The sequence below is a fragment of the Felis catus genome, chromosome B1, assembly GCF_018350175.1.
Source record: "Felis catus isolate Fca126 chromosome B1, F.catus_Fca126_mat1.0, whole genome shotgun sequence".
NCBI lineage: Eukaryota > Metazoa > Chordata > Mammalia > Carnivora > Felidae > Felis > Felis catus.
The window spans coordinates 169,541,299-169,558,160 of NC_058371.1; the positions used below are offsets into that span (position 1 = coordinate 169,541,299).

Consider the following 16,862-nt stretch of genomic DNA (forward strand, 5'->3'; position numbering starts at 1 on the left):
TTCTTAAAAAAGAAACTGGAATAAGAATTTTTTTCAAGTGCAGGAAGGTAATTTCTAAAAACATGTTCGCATTCCTTTCAATAGGAGAAATGAAAAGGTAAAAATGTGTCCATAGCTTTCCACTTAAAACTTGCTGCTTTTCTTTCATAACGCGGTGAGGCCTCTTTAAATGAACTTTGAATGCAGACTTGCTCGTTTATGTGCAAATTATTTTGAATGTTAAGCTTTCTGTAAATATTTATTGATTTGAGGGAGGTTCTTAAATTTCAGGCTCATAGTGGCATTTGAATCAGCACAGAATATTATATACAAAGACGGTAGGAGACCATTCACATTTACAAATGTTTACTCACACGCAAACGTTACATAATTTTCTTATTGTACACAGCATCGATGACTGCAGATACATGTATTACTAGACCCTTTTGATCCAGGTCATATCCACTGGATAAATTTGGTGTGCATCTTTTTTTCCGACCAACAAAGACTGGACCACATCTTCATAGTCTAGTGAGGCCATAATTTGAAACTTGGTGTTTAATAATTCCATATATTGCTATCATACTCTAAGGCATCAGAAGGAGCTTCTTAGAGTGTATTACTACAATAAATCACAGACCCCGTCAGGGAGAACATTACCGCCACCCAGAGTATCACAAATACGTATTTACATAATCCATATCTGAAAAAGGCCAAATGTGAAAACGCAAGAGAGCATTAAAGTTCATCTTGTCATCTTGTGTCTACTTACACTTTAAAAAAAAAGAGAAAAAAGAGTGTAAAGTCAGCAGCACCACCCTAAGGAATAAATGTACCTTCATTTAAAGATTCTAAGTTCTTTTAAAGCATGCACACATGAATGACCTGACTACTAGTCTAGGGCAGATGTTCAATTTTTTTCTGTAAATAGATGTAGCAAAGTAAGCAAGAATTTCAGATGTGACTCCAGTCCCTGTGCTGTTGCTATTGTTGTTGTTAATGTGTGTTACAGCCCTAACACAACTTGGACTTATTTTTCATGTGCTACTTCTCCTTTGTTTTCTTTTCCATCTCATGAAGCAGACATTCGTTTTTATATATGCTCAATCAATCCTTTCCTCCATAAAAAGGAAGAAGATCAATGTGGGTACAGAAGCTGTTCATAGGGAGGCCAGCCTGGGTACATATTGATAAATGGTGAATTTGTAGCAATTCATGCTTCCATAATGAGGTTAAATGAAACGTGAAGTGTGGCAAAGTCCCCGCAAGTCTGATTCAAAAATTCACTTGACTGGCATGTCAGGACTGCTTTTCTGGAACAGGTTTTGTTGTTGTTGTTGTTGTTGTTGTTGTGCTTTGGTTTTGGGTGTGTGGTTATGTAATCTCATTGCCGGCTAGGCTTCTCTTTCTTCCGGATCAACTTGAGATTTAGTTACATTTTCAGTCTGCTTTCTTAAAAGTAATATATGTATGATTGACTTTCTAATGTTCACTTCATTTTCTGTTTGTCTTAAACATGTTAAAGTTTTTTGTTATATTGCCTTTTAATTTTGTATCCAAAGTTAAGTCTTCCATTTTTAAGAGAATTGCAAAATTTATAAGAACATGATGCTTTATACTTGAAGATTTATTTATACTCAAAGCATAAATTCACATTACCAGATATTTTTAATATATAAATTCAGATTTCACATTCTGATGGCTGTCATTATCAAGAAATGCTAAAAGGTTTATCAACTTTTATCCTGTTAGGTCTACTTCTGAGAATTCATCCTTAAAAAAAACAAAGGGACACAAGGAAATTTTTGGAAGTGATGGATATGTAGGTTGCCTCCATTACAGTGGCAGTTTCACGAATATATACATATGTCCAAACTTAACAAATTGTATACATTAACTGTGTGTATTCCTTCATAAAGCTTTTATTTCTAAAAAAAAAAAAAAAAAAAAAATCCGTCCTTAGAAAATAGAGATATGTGGGATTTCTGTACAAGAATTTTAGTTCAGAATTCTATACAATACCAAAGCTGAAAGCAAACAAAATATCCCAAAATAGTTAGAGTCATGCTATAGAAGATGTCCATCTATTAATGTCATTTTAAAGGATATGTAACAACTTGAGAAAATGTGTATTTTGTACTGTTAAGAGGGAAAGGAACAGGATATGACACTATCTAACACTTTTCCAGTAAGGTAAACTTGTGAATGTGTATAGATAACCTATATGAATACAGCCAACACAGAAGAAAATCGCTATGGTATTGTCATAGGAAATCATTTCATTTGCTAAATAAACAAATGTTCTTTTATAATAAAAACAATAATATTTAATTACCAAAAGTTAAATCTTTCAAAAACAAATTAAACCTCTAAAAATTTAGTGGCTTAAAATATATTCCCTAAAGTACCTTTTAGAAAATAAAGTTATATTTAATGTTTTTAATGTATGATTGCCTATTAATAGGATTCTTTTTTGACCCAACACCTAAAGCCAATTCTGACTTAAATAACAAATATCTTCTGAAAGCATCTCTTCAAATTAAAAAGTAAATGCCATTTTTAATAAAGTTGTGAAAATAATACGTTAATACGGCCATTATACAGTGGTTGAGTTTTCAGGTTGTAAGCCATGCATTTATATTTTCTGTGTTCTAATTTGAGGGATTTGGGGTTGTTTTCTTCCTAGATCTGGTTTGCCTTTGTTAATGGCTTCTCTGGACAGATCCTGTTTGAGAGATGGTGTATAGGTCTTTACAATGTGGTAAGTTGAGGACATTTGATTATTTTTGTTTCATTAAATACTTTGAGATAAAGGTTCACCCTGCGTTAGATTGCTTGGAGTAATAACCACTTTGTGCCCTTTAGATGTTTACAGCAATGCCTCCCTTAACGCTCGGAATATTTGAGAGATCATGCAGAAAAGAGAATATGTTAAAGTATCCTGAATTATACAAAACGTCTCAGAACGCACTGGACTTCAACACCAAGGTAGGACAGGATGTCCCGGCGCATGTTTGGGGCGGGCAGTGGGACTTGCTCTCCTGTTTTAGTTACATGGGGCATCTGGTCTTCCAAAGCTAAGGAAACAACTCCAGGGTTCCGACCACGGCAGGTCATATTTGCCTCAGGTTCTGATATGGACTGAGAAGGGTTTTTATATGTTTGTTTTCTTATAAAATTAACTTGTAACCACAGTTCACTGGGGTTTGCCAGGCAGCAGTAAATTGGGTCTGAAAGACAGACAAGAGTGTCCTTTTGGCCCTCCGGCTTTCTGTCTTTGCAGCGTTGCGGGGAAAGGCTCACTCCTCCCAGGGGTCAGTCATCCAGGACTGATAAGGTCTGTCTTTACATGTGTAAAGTGGTGGCGGGGTGGATGATGTATCATTCTTTATCAATTCTCTGTTTTGTGAAATAACTTCAACCTCATAAGAATATTAGATTGTATTGGGCATTACAATCTCTGGCCAATAACTCAGTCATAATACTCAGTATTTCCAACCCATGAAATTTTAAATACAAGATAAAATATCTAACGTTTATCTAAAATCACATTCTGAGTTTGTACCCTACATAACACACCATGGACTATTTGTCATCCTTTGGGGTCATGGTGTTTGTTCATCCCAACAACAAAAATATCTCATTTATTTTTGCATAGTTGACTTTCCCTCAGGTTTATATTTTAAAGTCTTTCCACCAGTGTTTGTTAATAATTCAGGTTTCTGTTCAGTGTAAGTGAAAGAAAAATGTTTAATTTTGTAACCGTCAAGGTAGATGCTATTTTGAAAATATGATAAAAGCCACAAATATAATACACCTTCACAGAACTTTTCCCATCTAGTACAGTACATGGTTATTGGCATATTACTAATAATCAGATGTGACCTAAATTCAATGCTTTGAATTTAGGACAGTTACCGTAGGATATTTTTAATGTTTATTAATTTGTAAAACCCTCAAAGGACATTTTTTCTCAGTATACCAAGAGAATAAAGTAAAAGGCATTTCACTTCCGCTAAGCTCACACTGGAAACGCTAACTTGATAGCCAGGGTGTCATTCATCTTCTGAGACAAGGTCTTCATGAATGTGCCGTGCATGCGTATCCAGGTGTGCAGATACGACTTGTTGGCATTGTTTTTAATAACTGAACTTGGTCAATTAACAACAACAAAAGCTGAAGTGTCCTGGGCCACTGGTTCTGAAAAGTATTTCTAATAGTCTCTGAAAATGTTTAGTGCTTATAATGTGCAATATGCATGCTTTAATTTTTGAATGTCTTATTTTTGGATTTTTAAATTTTTTTAACGTTTATTTATTTTTGAGAGAGAGAGACAGACAGAGTACAAGCGGGGGAGGGGCAGAGAGAGAGGGGGTTGGGGGAGACACAGAATCCAAAACAGGCTCCAGGCTCTGAGCTGTCAACACAGAGCCCAAGGCAGGGCTCAAACTCACTAAATACAAGATCATGACCTGAGCCAAAGTCAGACACTTAACCAACTGAGCCACCCAGGCGCCCCGATTTTTGGACTTTTAAAAATTTGTTTATGATGTCCAGTTTTTATTAAATGGCACCACTTTGCTGTAAATTCTTTTTGTTACCTGTGGTGGGTATTTTCAAATGACGGTAAGACACAGAGCAGATACAATGGACTGTGAACTGTTGTTTTCCTGGAAAAGTGATCTGAGAGCTGGGAAAGTTCCAGGGCTACTGGCATGCTAACAGTAATTCTCACTAACCTGGACAGTTGTATCAAGCTCAGTCACAGGTGTCCAGTCTACCATAGCTCAGGCTCCACGATACTCTCTCAAGAGTTAACTTCCCAGCCACAGACTTGGCCATGGTACTCTTGCTTATAAACATAAATTGATCCTGCCATGAGTATCCAAAGCCATTCCTGGAAAGTCACATCTTTTCGTGCCCTCTGCACATGGCAACTTTAGACAGTCTTGTGGCCAAGGAAAAGGTAGTTTATAGTTTCAGTGTGGAAGCATCCTTCCTTGTATCCTTTGTTGTTCTTTTGTTGTTTACAAAGTATTTCATTGTCTGCAGAGCCCATGCATTTCAAAAGTCATCAGATCAAGACAAACAGATTATACAACTTCTCTATCCTTTGAATATTTATATACAAGTTGCCAACCATTTTTAATAGTATTTATGGATTGTCTCATGATTTCAGTGAAAATTCTTTGCTTAAATCCCATCTAAGTGTTTTAAAAGTCAGGGACAAATGGCTACAAAATGCATAGTTGTATACACAGCAGTTGCTGTGGGTCCCCAGCGTAGAAGCATTGTTGCCCTGAATGATGATGATTACGTTTGTTATGGTAAAAAGGGTCGGAGGTTCTGAGGTCGTGACAGGGGTTAAAGGATTAGCATGTGACAATAAGTATCGGTCAGGAAAATGGAAAAGTAGAACTAATTTTTCTTGCACCCACCTGTGCTTTCTGTCAAATAAAAACTTGTGGTAATGACATAGTGAGGAGAAGAGACAAAGGTTAATGAGTAACACAAGTTCAAATGTGTAATGTATTGGAGCGTAAATTGGATCATACAATCCGCTGTGGCTGGGTGAGCTAACAAAGGAGATTGAGATCACAGTGGAAAATTTTGGGAGGCAGGCAACTTAATTTCTGTTGTTTGAACAGCTTAAAACTATTAATACATGCCAGTTTTATTTAGCATAAGTTTTGCTTGCAAGAAGCACTTTTAAATGACAAAACTGCCGCACTTCAAAGGACCATAAGAATTGTAAACGGTTTTTCTATAACTTAATCTTGCACATCCCTGCCACGGAGAAACTACCAGCCATACATGCTCCCTTGTTCTTAAAGTACAATCGATATAGAAAAGTACTAACTAAAACGACGTTACACTTGTAGGAACTTTGACGTTGACAGGTGTTAAAAGTTGTGGAAGCCTTTTATAAATTCAGTAACAGTGGCAGTGCGGTAAAGAATTACACAAATGGTGTACCTGTTATTTCTAGCATGTAGTGTGTGTAGAGAGAGAGGTGGGGGGAGAGAAAGGATGCATTACATCCTTACCATTGAAGCATTTACACTTGTACTGCACATGGGAAAGAGAAAGTAGGGATTTCACCAAATTACAGTCTTTTCAAAAGTCTGTTCTTCTGGAATTATGAAAACAGTCGCACCTAAAGAATTTCAGGATCTACGTGTCTTTTAAATATTATTTTCCTTTGCAGGAAGAAATTTAAACTTTTAATACTTGGCTTTCAGAAAGCAGAAAAAATTTCAGTGAAGCTGAAAAAACATTTTGAGAAACATAAAAATAAATAAATGACCCATGAAGGTCTAAGAGGCAGAAAGTGTCTGTCAGTTCTATTAATTCACAGTGGTGGCCCGACAGAAACACGTTTTGTGAATCTAGCTCACAGATAAAAAGAAAGGTCAGAGTTCACAGAGCTAGTTTATCGCAAATGGTTCTCATGGATTTTTGTTTTCCCTCAGGTTTTCTGGGTTCATTGTTTAAATGGCCTCTTCCACTCAGTTATTCTGTTTTGGTTTCCACTAAAAGCCCTTCAGTATGGTAAGTAGAAAGGATATGAATGCTAAGAGATGACTTTTTACGTTTTTAGAAAAATAACTCAATGTCAATATATGTTAAAAATTATAGCAGTGTTTGATTTTATGCTGTTTTCCTTAACTTAAAATACATGCATCCAAAAACTGTACACACTTTAAAGATTTTTATTATTCCTTTGGGAGCAAAGTGATTTAATATATGCAAAGCCTTTCTTCTCCACTTCTCATGTTTTCCAAACTTGCAGAGAGTTAAATTTTAGGGCTCTTTTTTTCCTCCATTGATGTAGAGCTTGAAGACAGTAGTGCTAATATTTTATGAGGTCCATTTATTATACCTGCGAGGCTTGTACCAAGCCCTTTATACTGAACCTGATAAGACACGCTCGTGTTTTCAAGTCAACGTGAGCCGACATCTTGAATGAGATTTTTAATATGTTTTTATGGTCATCTTGGAGTGTAAGCTTTTCCTCTGCTTGTTTTGAGGGAGTGACTTTATTCCGTCAGTCCTGAGAGAGAGGATGATGGTGAATCGCCTCTGCACATAAAAATGATAAAGTAGCCACTTTAGAAAGCGATCCCTGTGACTCCCGAGCTGGTACTGCCGTGTCCCCCGGAGCAGACCTTGCTGGAGATCCCGAGGAAGGCAGCCGGCCGCTGGGGGCCTCTGCCCCCAAACTACAGGCATTGAAAACACGACACCTACCCCACCCCAGGTCTGTCCGTCCTTTAGAAGTGCAGGCCTTCCCCCGCCAGCTGTGAGTTAACGATTGGCAATAGAAGAGCCAGCATCCGGTCCCTTCTTGCCCTCCTACGCCCTGTTCTCCACAGGCAAGGTGGTCCTGGTAAAAGGGACATGGACCACGTGCCTCGCTCTTCACAAACCCACAGACTTCCGTCGAGTTTAGAACGAAATGCACAGCCCTCACGGGGGTTAACTCCTCCACCTGTGTCTTCCCTGCTTTCCTGGCCGCGGGGCCCCAGCCTGCCGCTTGGATGCACTGCTGACTTCGTCCTCCAGATATTCCAGCGGGTTCTCTCCCTCCATGCCTCAGGCCTGGGCTGCCAGAGAGCCACCAACACTGCCTTCTCTGCTTCTGCTCCTCCTCATTATCCTCTGTCCTCTTCATGAGGTCTTTGACTACCAGGGTGTGACATATTTGCTCACTTTTTATCGTCTTTCTCCTTAGTTAGAATCAGAGTTCCAGGAGCGCCTGGGTGCCTCAGTCAGTCAAGTGTCCCACTTTGGCTCAGGTCATGATCTCATGGTTCGTGGGTTCGAGTCCCGCATCGGGCTCTGTGCTGACCGCTTGCTCAGAGCCTGGAGCCTGCTTCAGATTCTGTGTCCTCCTCTCTGTCTGCCCTTCCCCTACTTTCTCTCTCTCTCTGTCTCTCTCTCGCTGCCTCTCAAAGATAAATAAATTTTAAAAAACTAAAAAAAGAATCAGAGTTCCAGAAGGGATTCCCGTGTGGTTCAGTGTTGTACTTGCAGTGTTTAAAACAATACCTAGTTAGTGAACTGTCCCTTCATGGGAGCACGTGGCACGTATGGGGGGAATGTTACAGGGAGGGTGAGGGCTTCATGTCTGAATCAGAGATTTTTCATCTCATTTCTTGGTTAATTTCCCTGCCAGTACACTAAATAGTTCTCATTTTCTGAGCCATGGAAATGAGTGGTAGGAAAATCCAATTAGAGTATAGCCTCTTGACCCAGATGGGCCAGGAGAACCAGAATGGGTTTTTTTTTCTTGAGATAATAATTCACATGCCATAAAATTCACCTTTTAAATTGTACAATTCAGCGTTTTTTAGTATATTCACAGAATTGCCCAAATTCACCACTGTCTAATACCAGAACATTCCCATCACCCCCTAAAGAAGCCCCATACCCGTTAGCAGTTACTCCCTATCGCTCCTCCCCCCCCAGCCCCTGGGAGCCACTCACTGCTATCTGTGGGTTTGCCTGTTCTGGACGTTTCGGAAGAATGGAATCGCGTAATATGTGGCCTTGGTTCAAGTTGCAGCATGAATCGGTACTTCACCTCTTACAGCTGAATGATGCTCCGTCGTATGGATTTCCCATGTTTTACGTATCCATTCTTCCGCTGACGGACATTTAGATTGCTTCCACTCTTTGGAGCTGTGGGACATTGAGATGTAGGGTACGATGTGGGACCTTAGACAACTTCCCTACGTAAACCTTATTTTCAGATTGCAAAATCAATATAGGTATGAAAGACTACACATGGCCATCTCTTGATATTTCAGCATTGTAAATTAGAAAAAAGAAATTGGATATCCAAAGTATCTCAAGTCGAGTAGCATCTAAAAACACCTGAACAGTGACAGAGTTTGAAAGGAATTCCCAGGTAACTCCACCTCCTGGCGAACAGATCCTAGGACTCCCTTTGCATGTTCACAGTTTCCCAGAAACTGCCCGAGCCAGCTACCATCAGCAGAGGCAGTTGATAAAAAGGGTGCCACCTGTAGACCTAGCCCAGTCAAGGGCACGCGCGCTTTCTCTTCTTACGACACGAATGGCATCTGGCATAAATTACCTTGTAACATTCTAATGTTGAGGGGTTTGTTGTGGGGATTTTTGCCTTATTTTTAATTTTTAAATAAGGAGAGGTTTTAGATTTGGGGTTTTGTTTTTGTTTTTGTAGCTCTTGAAAGGATGAGGTACACAAGAAATGTAAGGCTATAGAAAGTACAGCGAAATATTCATTTCTTTACTTCTCACAGTATGGCCTATAGACACCTATAAATACCCCTGACCTTTTTGGGCTACCCGAGGTCAAAATTTCAAAATTTTTATCGTATTATCCAGACGTGATTTTTCTTTTTTCACGGTTGATACAAAAGCAAGGCGGGTAAAATTGCTGATACCTTAGCACACATAGTGGTACCACCGGACCACTGGGCAGTGGTATTCTTCCCTGCCAGGCACCCACATTAAAAAACAACAACAGAAGCCAGTTTCACTTAAGAATGCCCTTGAAGAAGCTGTAAAACCGATACCTTTGTTAAATCCTGAAACCTGGTGCACGTCTTATTAATATTCTGTGTGATGAAACGGGAAGGGAGCAGAAAGCCGTTGTGCTGCGCACCAGTGAGACTTGAACCGGGCAGAGTGCCCTATGCGCCATGCGAGTTCTGACCTGAACCAGCTACTTTCAAGAGGCTGCAGAATCCTGCCTGGGTTGAGGATCCACTCAAAATGTCAAGTGGAACCACCGATCTTACTGTAATTAGAGCACTGAAAGCTCACTGATACAGTTTCAGGTTCCAAGTGTAACCTTCACGAAACTACTTGTTGAGTTTTGATGTAGTATCAAAGAATATCGTTAGAGAAGATTCTTAAAACACTCCTCTAGGACTCCATCTCTCCGTGAAGTTGAATTTCCCTCATATATTTCTTTTTTTTTTTTTTCCAACGTTTATTTATTTTTGGGACAGAGAGAGACAGAGCATGAACGGGGGAGGGGCAGACAGAGAGGGAGACACAGAATCGGAAACAGGCTCCAGGCTCCGAGCCATCAGCCCAGAGCCTGACGCGGGGCTCGAACTCCCGGACCGCGAGATCGTGACCTGGCTGAAGTCGGACGCTTAACCGACTGCGCCACCCAGGCGCCCCTCCCTCATATATTTCAACCAGAACAATATGAGAATCCAGCTGCCTTCCATTAAGCAAGACATTAGATTAGATTATGAAACAGTGCCCGATTTTCTCACTAACCTGCTCTGTTTCTGGGAATATTGTTTATAAAAATCTGTTTATACTGTATGTATTGTGTTTATTACTATTATTTTTAGATAAATCAATACATATTTTTAAATATTCTGCCTGAATTTCTAACTTAGTAAACATTGATAGATATAAACCACACGAACAAAAGTTTTGGGGATCCTCAATAATTTTTAAGTGCAAAGGAGTCTAGAGATGAGAAAGCATGAGAACGAATGATTTGCCTGAATGATCCAAATGCTGAATCCAACAAACCCCACAATAGGCTCTTAATTTTTTTTCTCAATGTGATCTTCAAATGAATCTTTGGCTTCTTCATGATGAACCAGTCGTGACCAGAAGGCTTATTACTTGGACCCAAATGTGATCATTTTTGATAACTTATATATTTTGGTTAAGGGACCTGTGTAAATGCTATTACTTGGACCCAAATGTGATCATTTTTGATAACTTATATATTTTGGTTAAGGGACCTGTATAAATGCGTGGAAAACAGGAAGTGATCATAAGACACTTTCAGTTATTTTGTAGATTTATGAGTATCTTAATTTGGTTGTATGGAAATTTGCAGGTTAATTGCAGACACTTACAAGTTTGTCCACAGTGTACTCATAAGACATAGCACGTCAGCTCCTATATCCCTAATCATGGAATACCCCCACAGAGAGGAGTCCTCTCTATTGCCAAGCCATTAAGCAACCCTTCCTGACTACTTGTAACCAAAAACTTTAGAGAGGGTAGAGCCACATGATGGAGCCCCTACCACATGCTCCCAGTACTGACACTGTGCTTGGTGCCTTACATATGACGCCTCATTTTAATCTCAAAACTCCTCCAGGGTGGTTCGTTTCACTTCATCTTTTAAGTGAAGAAACTGAGTTGGCTGGAGATTGATTATACACTAACGTGATACAATTAGTCACAGAACCAAGCCCCAGTCTGTGTCGCCCAAGCTCACCTGATTATTCCTTCTTTTCATACCAGTGCCACTCTGCCTGGTTCATCCCATACGTTAAAATATTTTGTCCTTGCATGTGAGACTTTGAATAAATATTGTTGCCTATTTGTATAAATAGGATATCGTATTGCCTATGCCATGAGTTTTACACTTTTCCGTGGTGCCAATGATATGATTATTCATTTATTTTTATTTCTTTAATTTTTTTTAACAGTAATCATTTTTCGTTGTTAGCTACCACTCCCTTCATCTAAAGCCACGTTAGTCAGTCATTTCTGGAATAACGAAATACTTTAAAATATGCCCCTAAATTCAGCCAGACCTTCCAAGAGCTATATGCCTGGAATCATATTGGTGCCTTCAGTCTTCTGTGAGTTGCATTTATGAATCCGTTTTGGACCAATGCCAACAACTTTATGAAGAGAAAGTACGAAGCTTCCCTAAAACCTTCATCTATATTGTTAACAGAGTTCTTTATTAAGGGTTCAGGATGCTTTCCTGTCTCAATGTCCATGACATTAGGCTTTGCTCAATACTTAGTTCGATTTTTTTTTCCCCATCTCATGGATCCTAAGAATTGGTTAACAAGTCGGTTTTCCTCCTTCATGTTGGCTTTTGGAAAAATTGTTTTCACTTTGTGACCCACATTCATAGCGACTTTGTGAGACTTCTTACAATTTTTTTTAATTCGCTAGTTGCTGGCTCTATTGTGTGCCACTTGGTTCCCCTTCTTTTGTTTAACACATGTAAATTGATTTATATTTGAAAGGATTCTGAAAGGACCTCATTTTCATTTCTAACAAGCCTCTTTTCCTGTCATACAGGTACCGTATTTGGAAATGGGAAAACCTCTGATTATCTGCTGTTGGGAAACTTTGTTTACACGGTGAGTGCAGAACATTTGCCTAGTTTGTATATCAAATCAAATCCTTTTAACTGTGTGCACTGCTGGATTTAGAGTTGTTTACACTTCCCCTTAAAAAAGAAATAAGATGAGGGGCACCTGGGTAGCTCAGCTGGTTAAGCATCTGGCTCTTGATTTTGGCTCAGGTCATGATGTCGCAGTTCATGGGATTGAGCCGCGTGAAGGGCTCTGCACTGACAGTGTGGAGCCTGCTTGGACTGTCTCTCTCCCTGTCTCTCTGCCCCTCTCCCACTTTTGTGTGCTCTTTCCTTCTCTCTCTCTTTCAAGAATAAATCAATTAAAAAATAATAATCTAAATAAAAATGAAAATAGATGTTTTGACTATTAAGAGGTTTTTTTATATTAGGTTCTTAATGTGTCATTTAGGCTCACTGACTTTACAAGACTTTGGTTGCTATTGTTTTCAGTATTCCCTCTTTACTCTTAGTGCCCCCCCATTTGCCCTTTTTCTCTTCCTTGTCTCTTTTTCCTCATTTTTATTTTACTGCCCTTAATTTTTTTTTTTTTTTTTTGGCTTTCCTGAATTTATGGCAAATATTATCATACTGTTCTTGGGTATTTAACCAGTAATTATTCTAGAGTCTCATGATGACTGAAATGGGAGAGGAATCACTCTTTGGGGACATTTCATCCACACAAGGCATGGAACCCACTGTGTTAAGTCACTATCCAAACACTTACGGAGGACGCAGACATGTGTGCAATCCCGTTCCTGCCATAAAGGTCCAAAAAATGTTTTAAAACCACTTTAACCTTAAAAGTCAAAACTATTACTTGACTGCTAATGCCCGAGGTCACGTGGTTGGTGTCTGGTAAGTTTTCTACTCACCTTCAACTCTGAATTCTCAGACCAGCATTCCCTCCTCTCTAATCCTGTGTCCCTGTCCATGACCCCCTGATGAAGGCAGTGTGCTGCTCCAAATACTAAGTGGCTGTCAGTGTGGCCGGTTCAGTTGGTAGAAAAACTATATTATGATGCTTAAATATCAAGTGTTTAAGTTACCGAGTGATAGGATGTTAAGGCCAGTAAGTAACAGAGGGATTAAGTTTTTTCCAGAGGTCTTCTTTCCATTGACATCAACCAACTGAAGTAGTGACAGAGAGAGAAAGTGTGTTGGGTCAGGGGCGCTGATGACTTGGTCTCATGCAGCGTGGGTGCCAAAACAAATAAGTAACTACTTGATAGAGTACGTTTAGAAATTAATCGGAGGATGTATCATGGATGTGTTTTAGGGACACATTCAGGCACTCAGGTCCAGGAAGGCGTTTTTCTTATGTCAACCTACGCCTCTTAGTTTTGAACTTTTATAGGGTTTGTTAATGAGCACTTACATTTTAAGAGTTTTATTTCTACAGATATTAATCCTAAATTGCCATTAGATATCATGCTGAGAAGGCCCAAACGCTTCACTTGAACCTGGCTTTATGACCCCACGGGGAAGCCCCTAATGTCATTTGCAAACCCTGAAAGTGCCTGAAACGCAGAGCTAGCAAGCGTGCCCTGACCACTCGTGCGAGGCTGGTGTCACACTGCCACCACCTTCAGTGCCCAGAATCGCTTTGACTACTGACAGGCTTTTTTTTTTATACTTTTTAAATTTTTTTACTGTTTTCATTTTTGAGAGAGGGAGATAGAGTGTGAGCAGGGGAGGGGCAGAGAGAGAGACAGAGACAGAATCCGAGGCAGGCTCCAGGCTCTGAGCTGTCAGCACAGAGCCCGACGTGGGGCTCGAACCCATGAACCGTGAGATCATGACCTGAGCTGAATGAAGTCGGACGCTCAACCGACTGAGCCCCCCGGGCGCCCCTTAGAACTTCATTTTTAATTATAAAAAGATAATAGCAGATAACAGTTCAGCGCCAAGCACTGGTCTTAGTGTTTTATACCCACACCCCTGTGAGGGAGGTGACCTGCATCAGTCCCAGTTTACAGGTGAAGGAGCGGAAACACACATGTCAAGTAACTTGCCTCGTGCCTTGACCAAAGTGCCTAATAAATGGTGGCGCATTGAGCACAAGTAGTGTGACTCCAGGGCATGTCCAGTTAACCTTTGAGCCACCCTATCGAAAACACAGGACAGTTCATTACAGCAGGTTCCCTTACTGCAGAGTTAGTAGCAGAGTCAATAACGGGTGTGTGCATCACGGAGGGCATAACAGGCTTTTATATCCTAATCGGTAGGGTTTTTAAGTAAGTAGAGTTACAGAGTAAGTGTTTAAATTTCTAAACAGCCAGTTATATTACTTTTAGAATTTATCTCTTAAGTTCGGAAACTAGAGGCTTTAAGTCTCATAGATGATATTTCTTTAATGTTTTTAAAAAGTTTTTAACTTTATTTTACTTATTTTGAGAGAGAGAGAGCACGGGAGAGAGCACGGGAAGGACAGTGAGAGAGGAAGAGAGAGAATCCCAAGCAGGCTCAGCACTGTCAGCACAGAGCCCAATGTGGGGCTCGAACTCACGAACCGTGAGATCATGACCTGAGCCAAGATCAAGAGTCGGTCGCTTAACCGACTGAGCCACCTTAGGCACCCCATTACAGATGATATAAAATAAAACAATTTTTTTAATGTTTATTTATTTTTGAGACAGAGAGAGAGCACGAACAGGGGAGGGTCAGAGAGAGAGGGAGACACAGAATCTGAAACAGGCTCCAGGCTCTGAGCAAGCGGTCAGCACAGAGCCCGACGTGGGGCTCGAACTCACAGACCGTGAGATCATGACCTGAGCCAAAGTCGGAAGCTCAACCAAGCCACCCAGGCGCCCCTAAAATCAAATTAAAGCACACTTGAATCCAAGTTACTGCAGGTTTGCATTCACCGTTCACGAATTGTACAGGAAACGGCAGGCACAAACCTCGTGGATGGACCGTGAGGCTGTGCAGGTGAGGAGAGCAGGGATGGTGGCAGGAGTGTGATGCTGCTAATGGGCGGTTCTGAGTGGCCACGGCCACCATGTGCAGATAGCCCACCTGTTTCTTTGCTTGGTGGACATACAAGGCAAGCTGTGAATCATCTACCAGTCCCATAGTCTAATTCACAGTGTAATACTTAGTCTTTATGAACCTCACTTCAATCATTGGAACTGTCACATTTATGAAATAAAATAACATTTTCCCTTCTGTCTTAGTTTGTGGTGATAACCGTGTGTTTGAAAGCTGGATTGGAGACCTCATATTGGACATGGGTAAGAGTGTCTCTATCCACAACCAAGGCATTTCCCGTTTACTTAGGTGTTAACTGTGAACATTGTTGTTCTTTATACTAACTTTATGTATCCCTGTTCCCTGGTCCCACAGTTTGTTCATCGTGAGGGGTCTTGGGTGGAAGGAGGAGAACTGGGGATTCTAGTTTGTCTGATTTGGAAACAGTGAATAAAGAAAACTGAAGTAGGTTTATTGACCACAAGAGTGTCAGAGCCTTTAATATATTATTGTGTATTGTGAATATCCCAGGAAGGAGAGAGGCTTCCAAACTTATTTGACTAAGAGTCTTTTCTTAGTAGAATGTGTCGCAAGATGCATTTGGCGGAAAACCCGCTGGAAAATGATTATGAAGACCAGCAATATTAGCGAAAATTTGTCCTCAGATATTTGTAAATACCCAGTTTGGGTAAAAACATGTTCCAGTTTAGAACATTAGTTTTGCGGTATCCAGGTAGAGAGACTCAAGAAGCAAAAAGAAATGAAAGTTTGATGTTCAGGAGAAAGATGGGCACAAGAAACGTGGAGCTGACCGTCATCAACATACAGGTAGCATTCTCCCACGTGTCTAACTTCTCCCCGAGACAGCATGCAAAGTGAAAACAAAGGAGGTTAAAGATGGCAGCAGATGAAAAAGAGGAGATTCGGAGGAGAAAGCCCCCAAAGGAGACAGAGACGGAACACTTCTAAATGCCAGTAGCACAAACATCCTAGCCATGGTTGGAAGACATTAGCATTAGCCCTGATGAAGGATCTAGTTAAACACGCCCACATCATTATTTAGAAATTCCTATAGATACTATTTGATGGATGTAGTAAAAAATTAGTAAGGGAATTTGTGAAAGCTTCATTAGTGTTTGTGGAGCCGGCCTACCTAAAAGTCTCGTGACTCAGATTCTCTTCCTCCACAGTTCAGCCATATTGCGATTTGGGGCAGCATCGTACTCTGGGTGGTGTTTTTTGGAATCTACTCATCCCTGTGGCCTGCTGTTCCGATGGCCCCTGATATGTCAGGAGAGGTAATGTGTCCTGATAACTCCCGATCCAACTAATCTTAAAAATTGGTGTTCATTAACGAACCTTGTTTGGCATGGATTTGTATTAAAATAGTATTTGGCCATTTAAAAGCTATTTTTAATTTCCACAGTTGCAAGTGATAAATCTTGAGAGAACATTTTAAACTTGGACATTCTACTTAAATCTGACTTACCCTTTCAAAAGCCTAGCTGGAACACTAAAATGTGATCAGGAGCTTTATTCATGTTAAGAATCTCCATCTAGAAGATGCCATTTTAAAATTAGACTATAAATCCACAAATACATTTTGAATCAGAGATTTGGAGAAATGGTTAGCTGATGTCTTTGGGACAGTCTGTCATTTCTTCTGTTATCTCTCATTCTAGGGAAAAGTGTACCATCACTAGATTAAATGCACTTTTAGAGTCGTCTTAATGAGATTGGTTTAGTTTTCATTTTGAACGAGTTAGGGCATCTGACGTTTCAG

General features: G+C 40.1%; 1 protein-coding gene across 7 annotated transcripts in view; it reads left to right on the plus strand.

The window, feature by feature from the left end:
• ATP8A1 (ATPase phospholipid transporting 8A1) overlaps window positions 1-16,862 on the plus strand; it is a 233,177-nt gene that overhangs the window by 181,673 nt on the left and 34,642 nt on the right. For all 7 annotated transcript variants that reach the window (XM_045056434.1, XM_045056433.1, XM_019829563.3 and 4 more), the window contains 6 exons: window positions 2,666-2,740; window positions 2,845-2,967; window positions 6,453-6,531; window positions 12,055-12,116; window positions 15,286-15,342; window positions 16,270-16,377. In XM_045056434.1, the coding sequence (XP_044912369.1) occupies window positions 2,666-2,740; window positions 2,845-2,967; window positions 6,453-6,531; window positions 12,055-12,116; window positions 15,286-15,342; window positions 16,270-16,377 (504 nt within the window). The remainder of the gene's footprint in view (window positions 1-2,665; window positions 2,741-2,844; window positions 2,968-6,452; window positions 6,532-12,054; window positions 12,117-15,285; window positions 15,343-16,269; window positions 16,378-16,862) is intronic.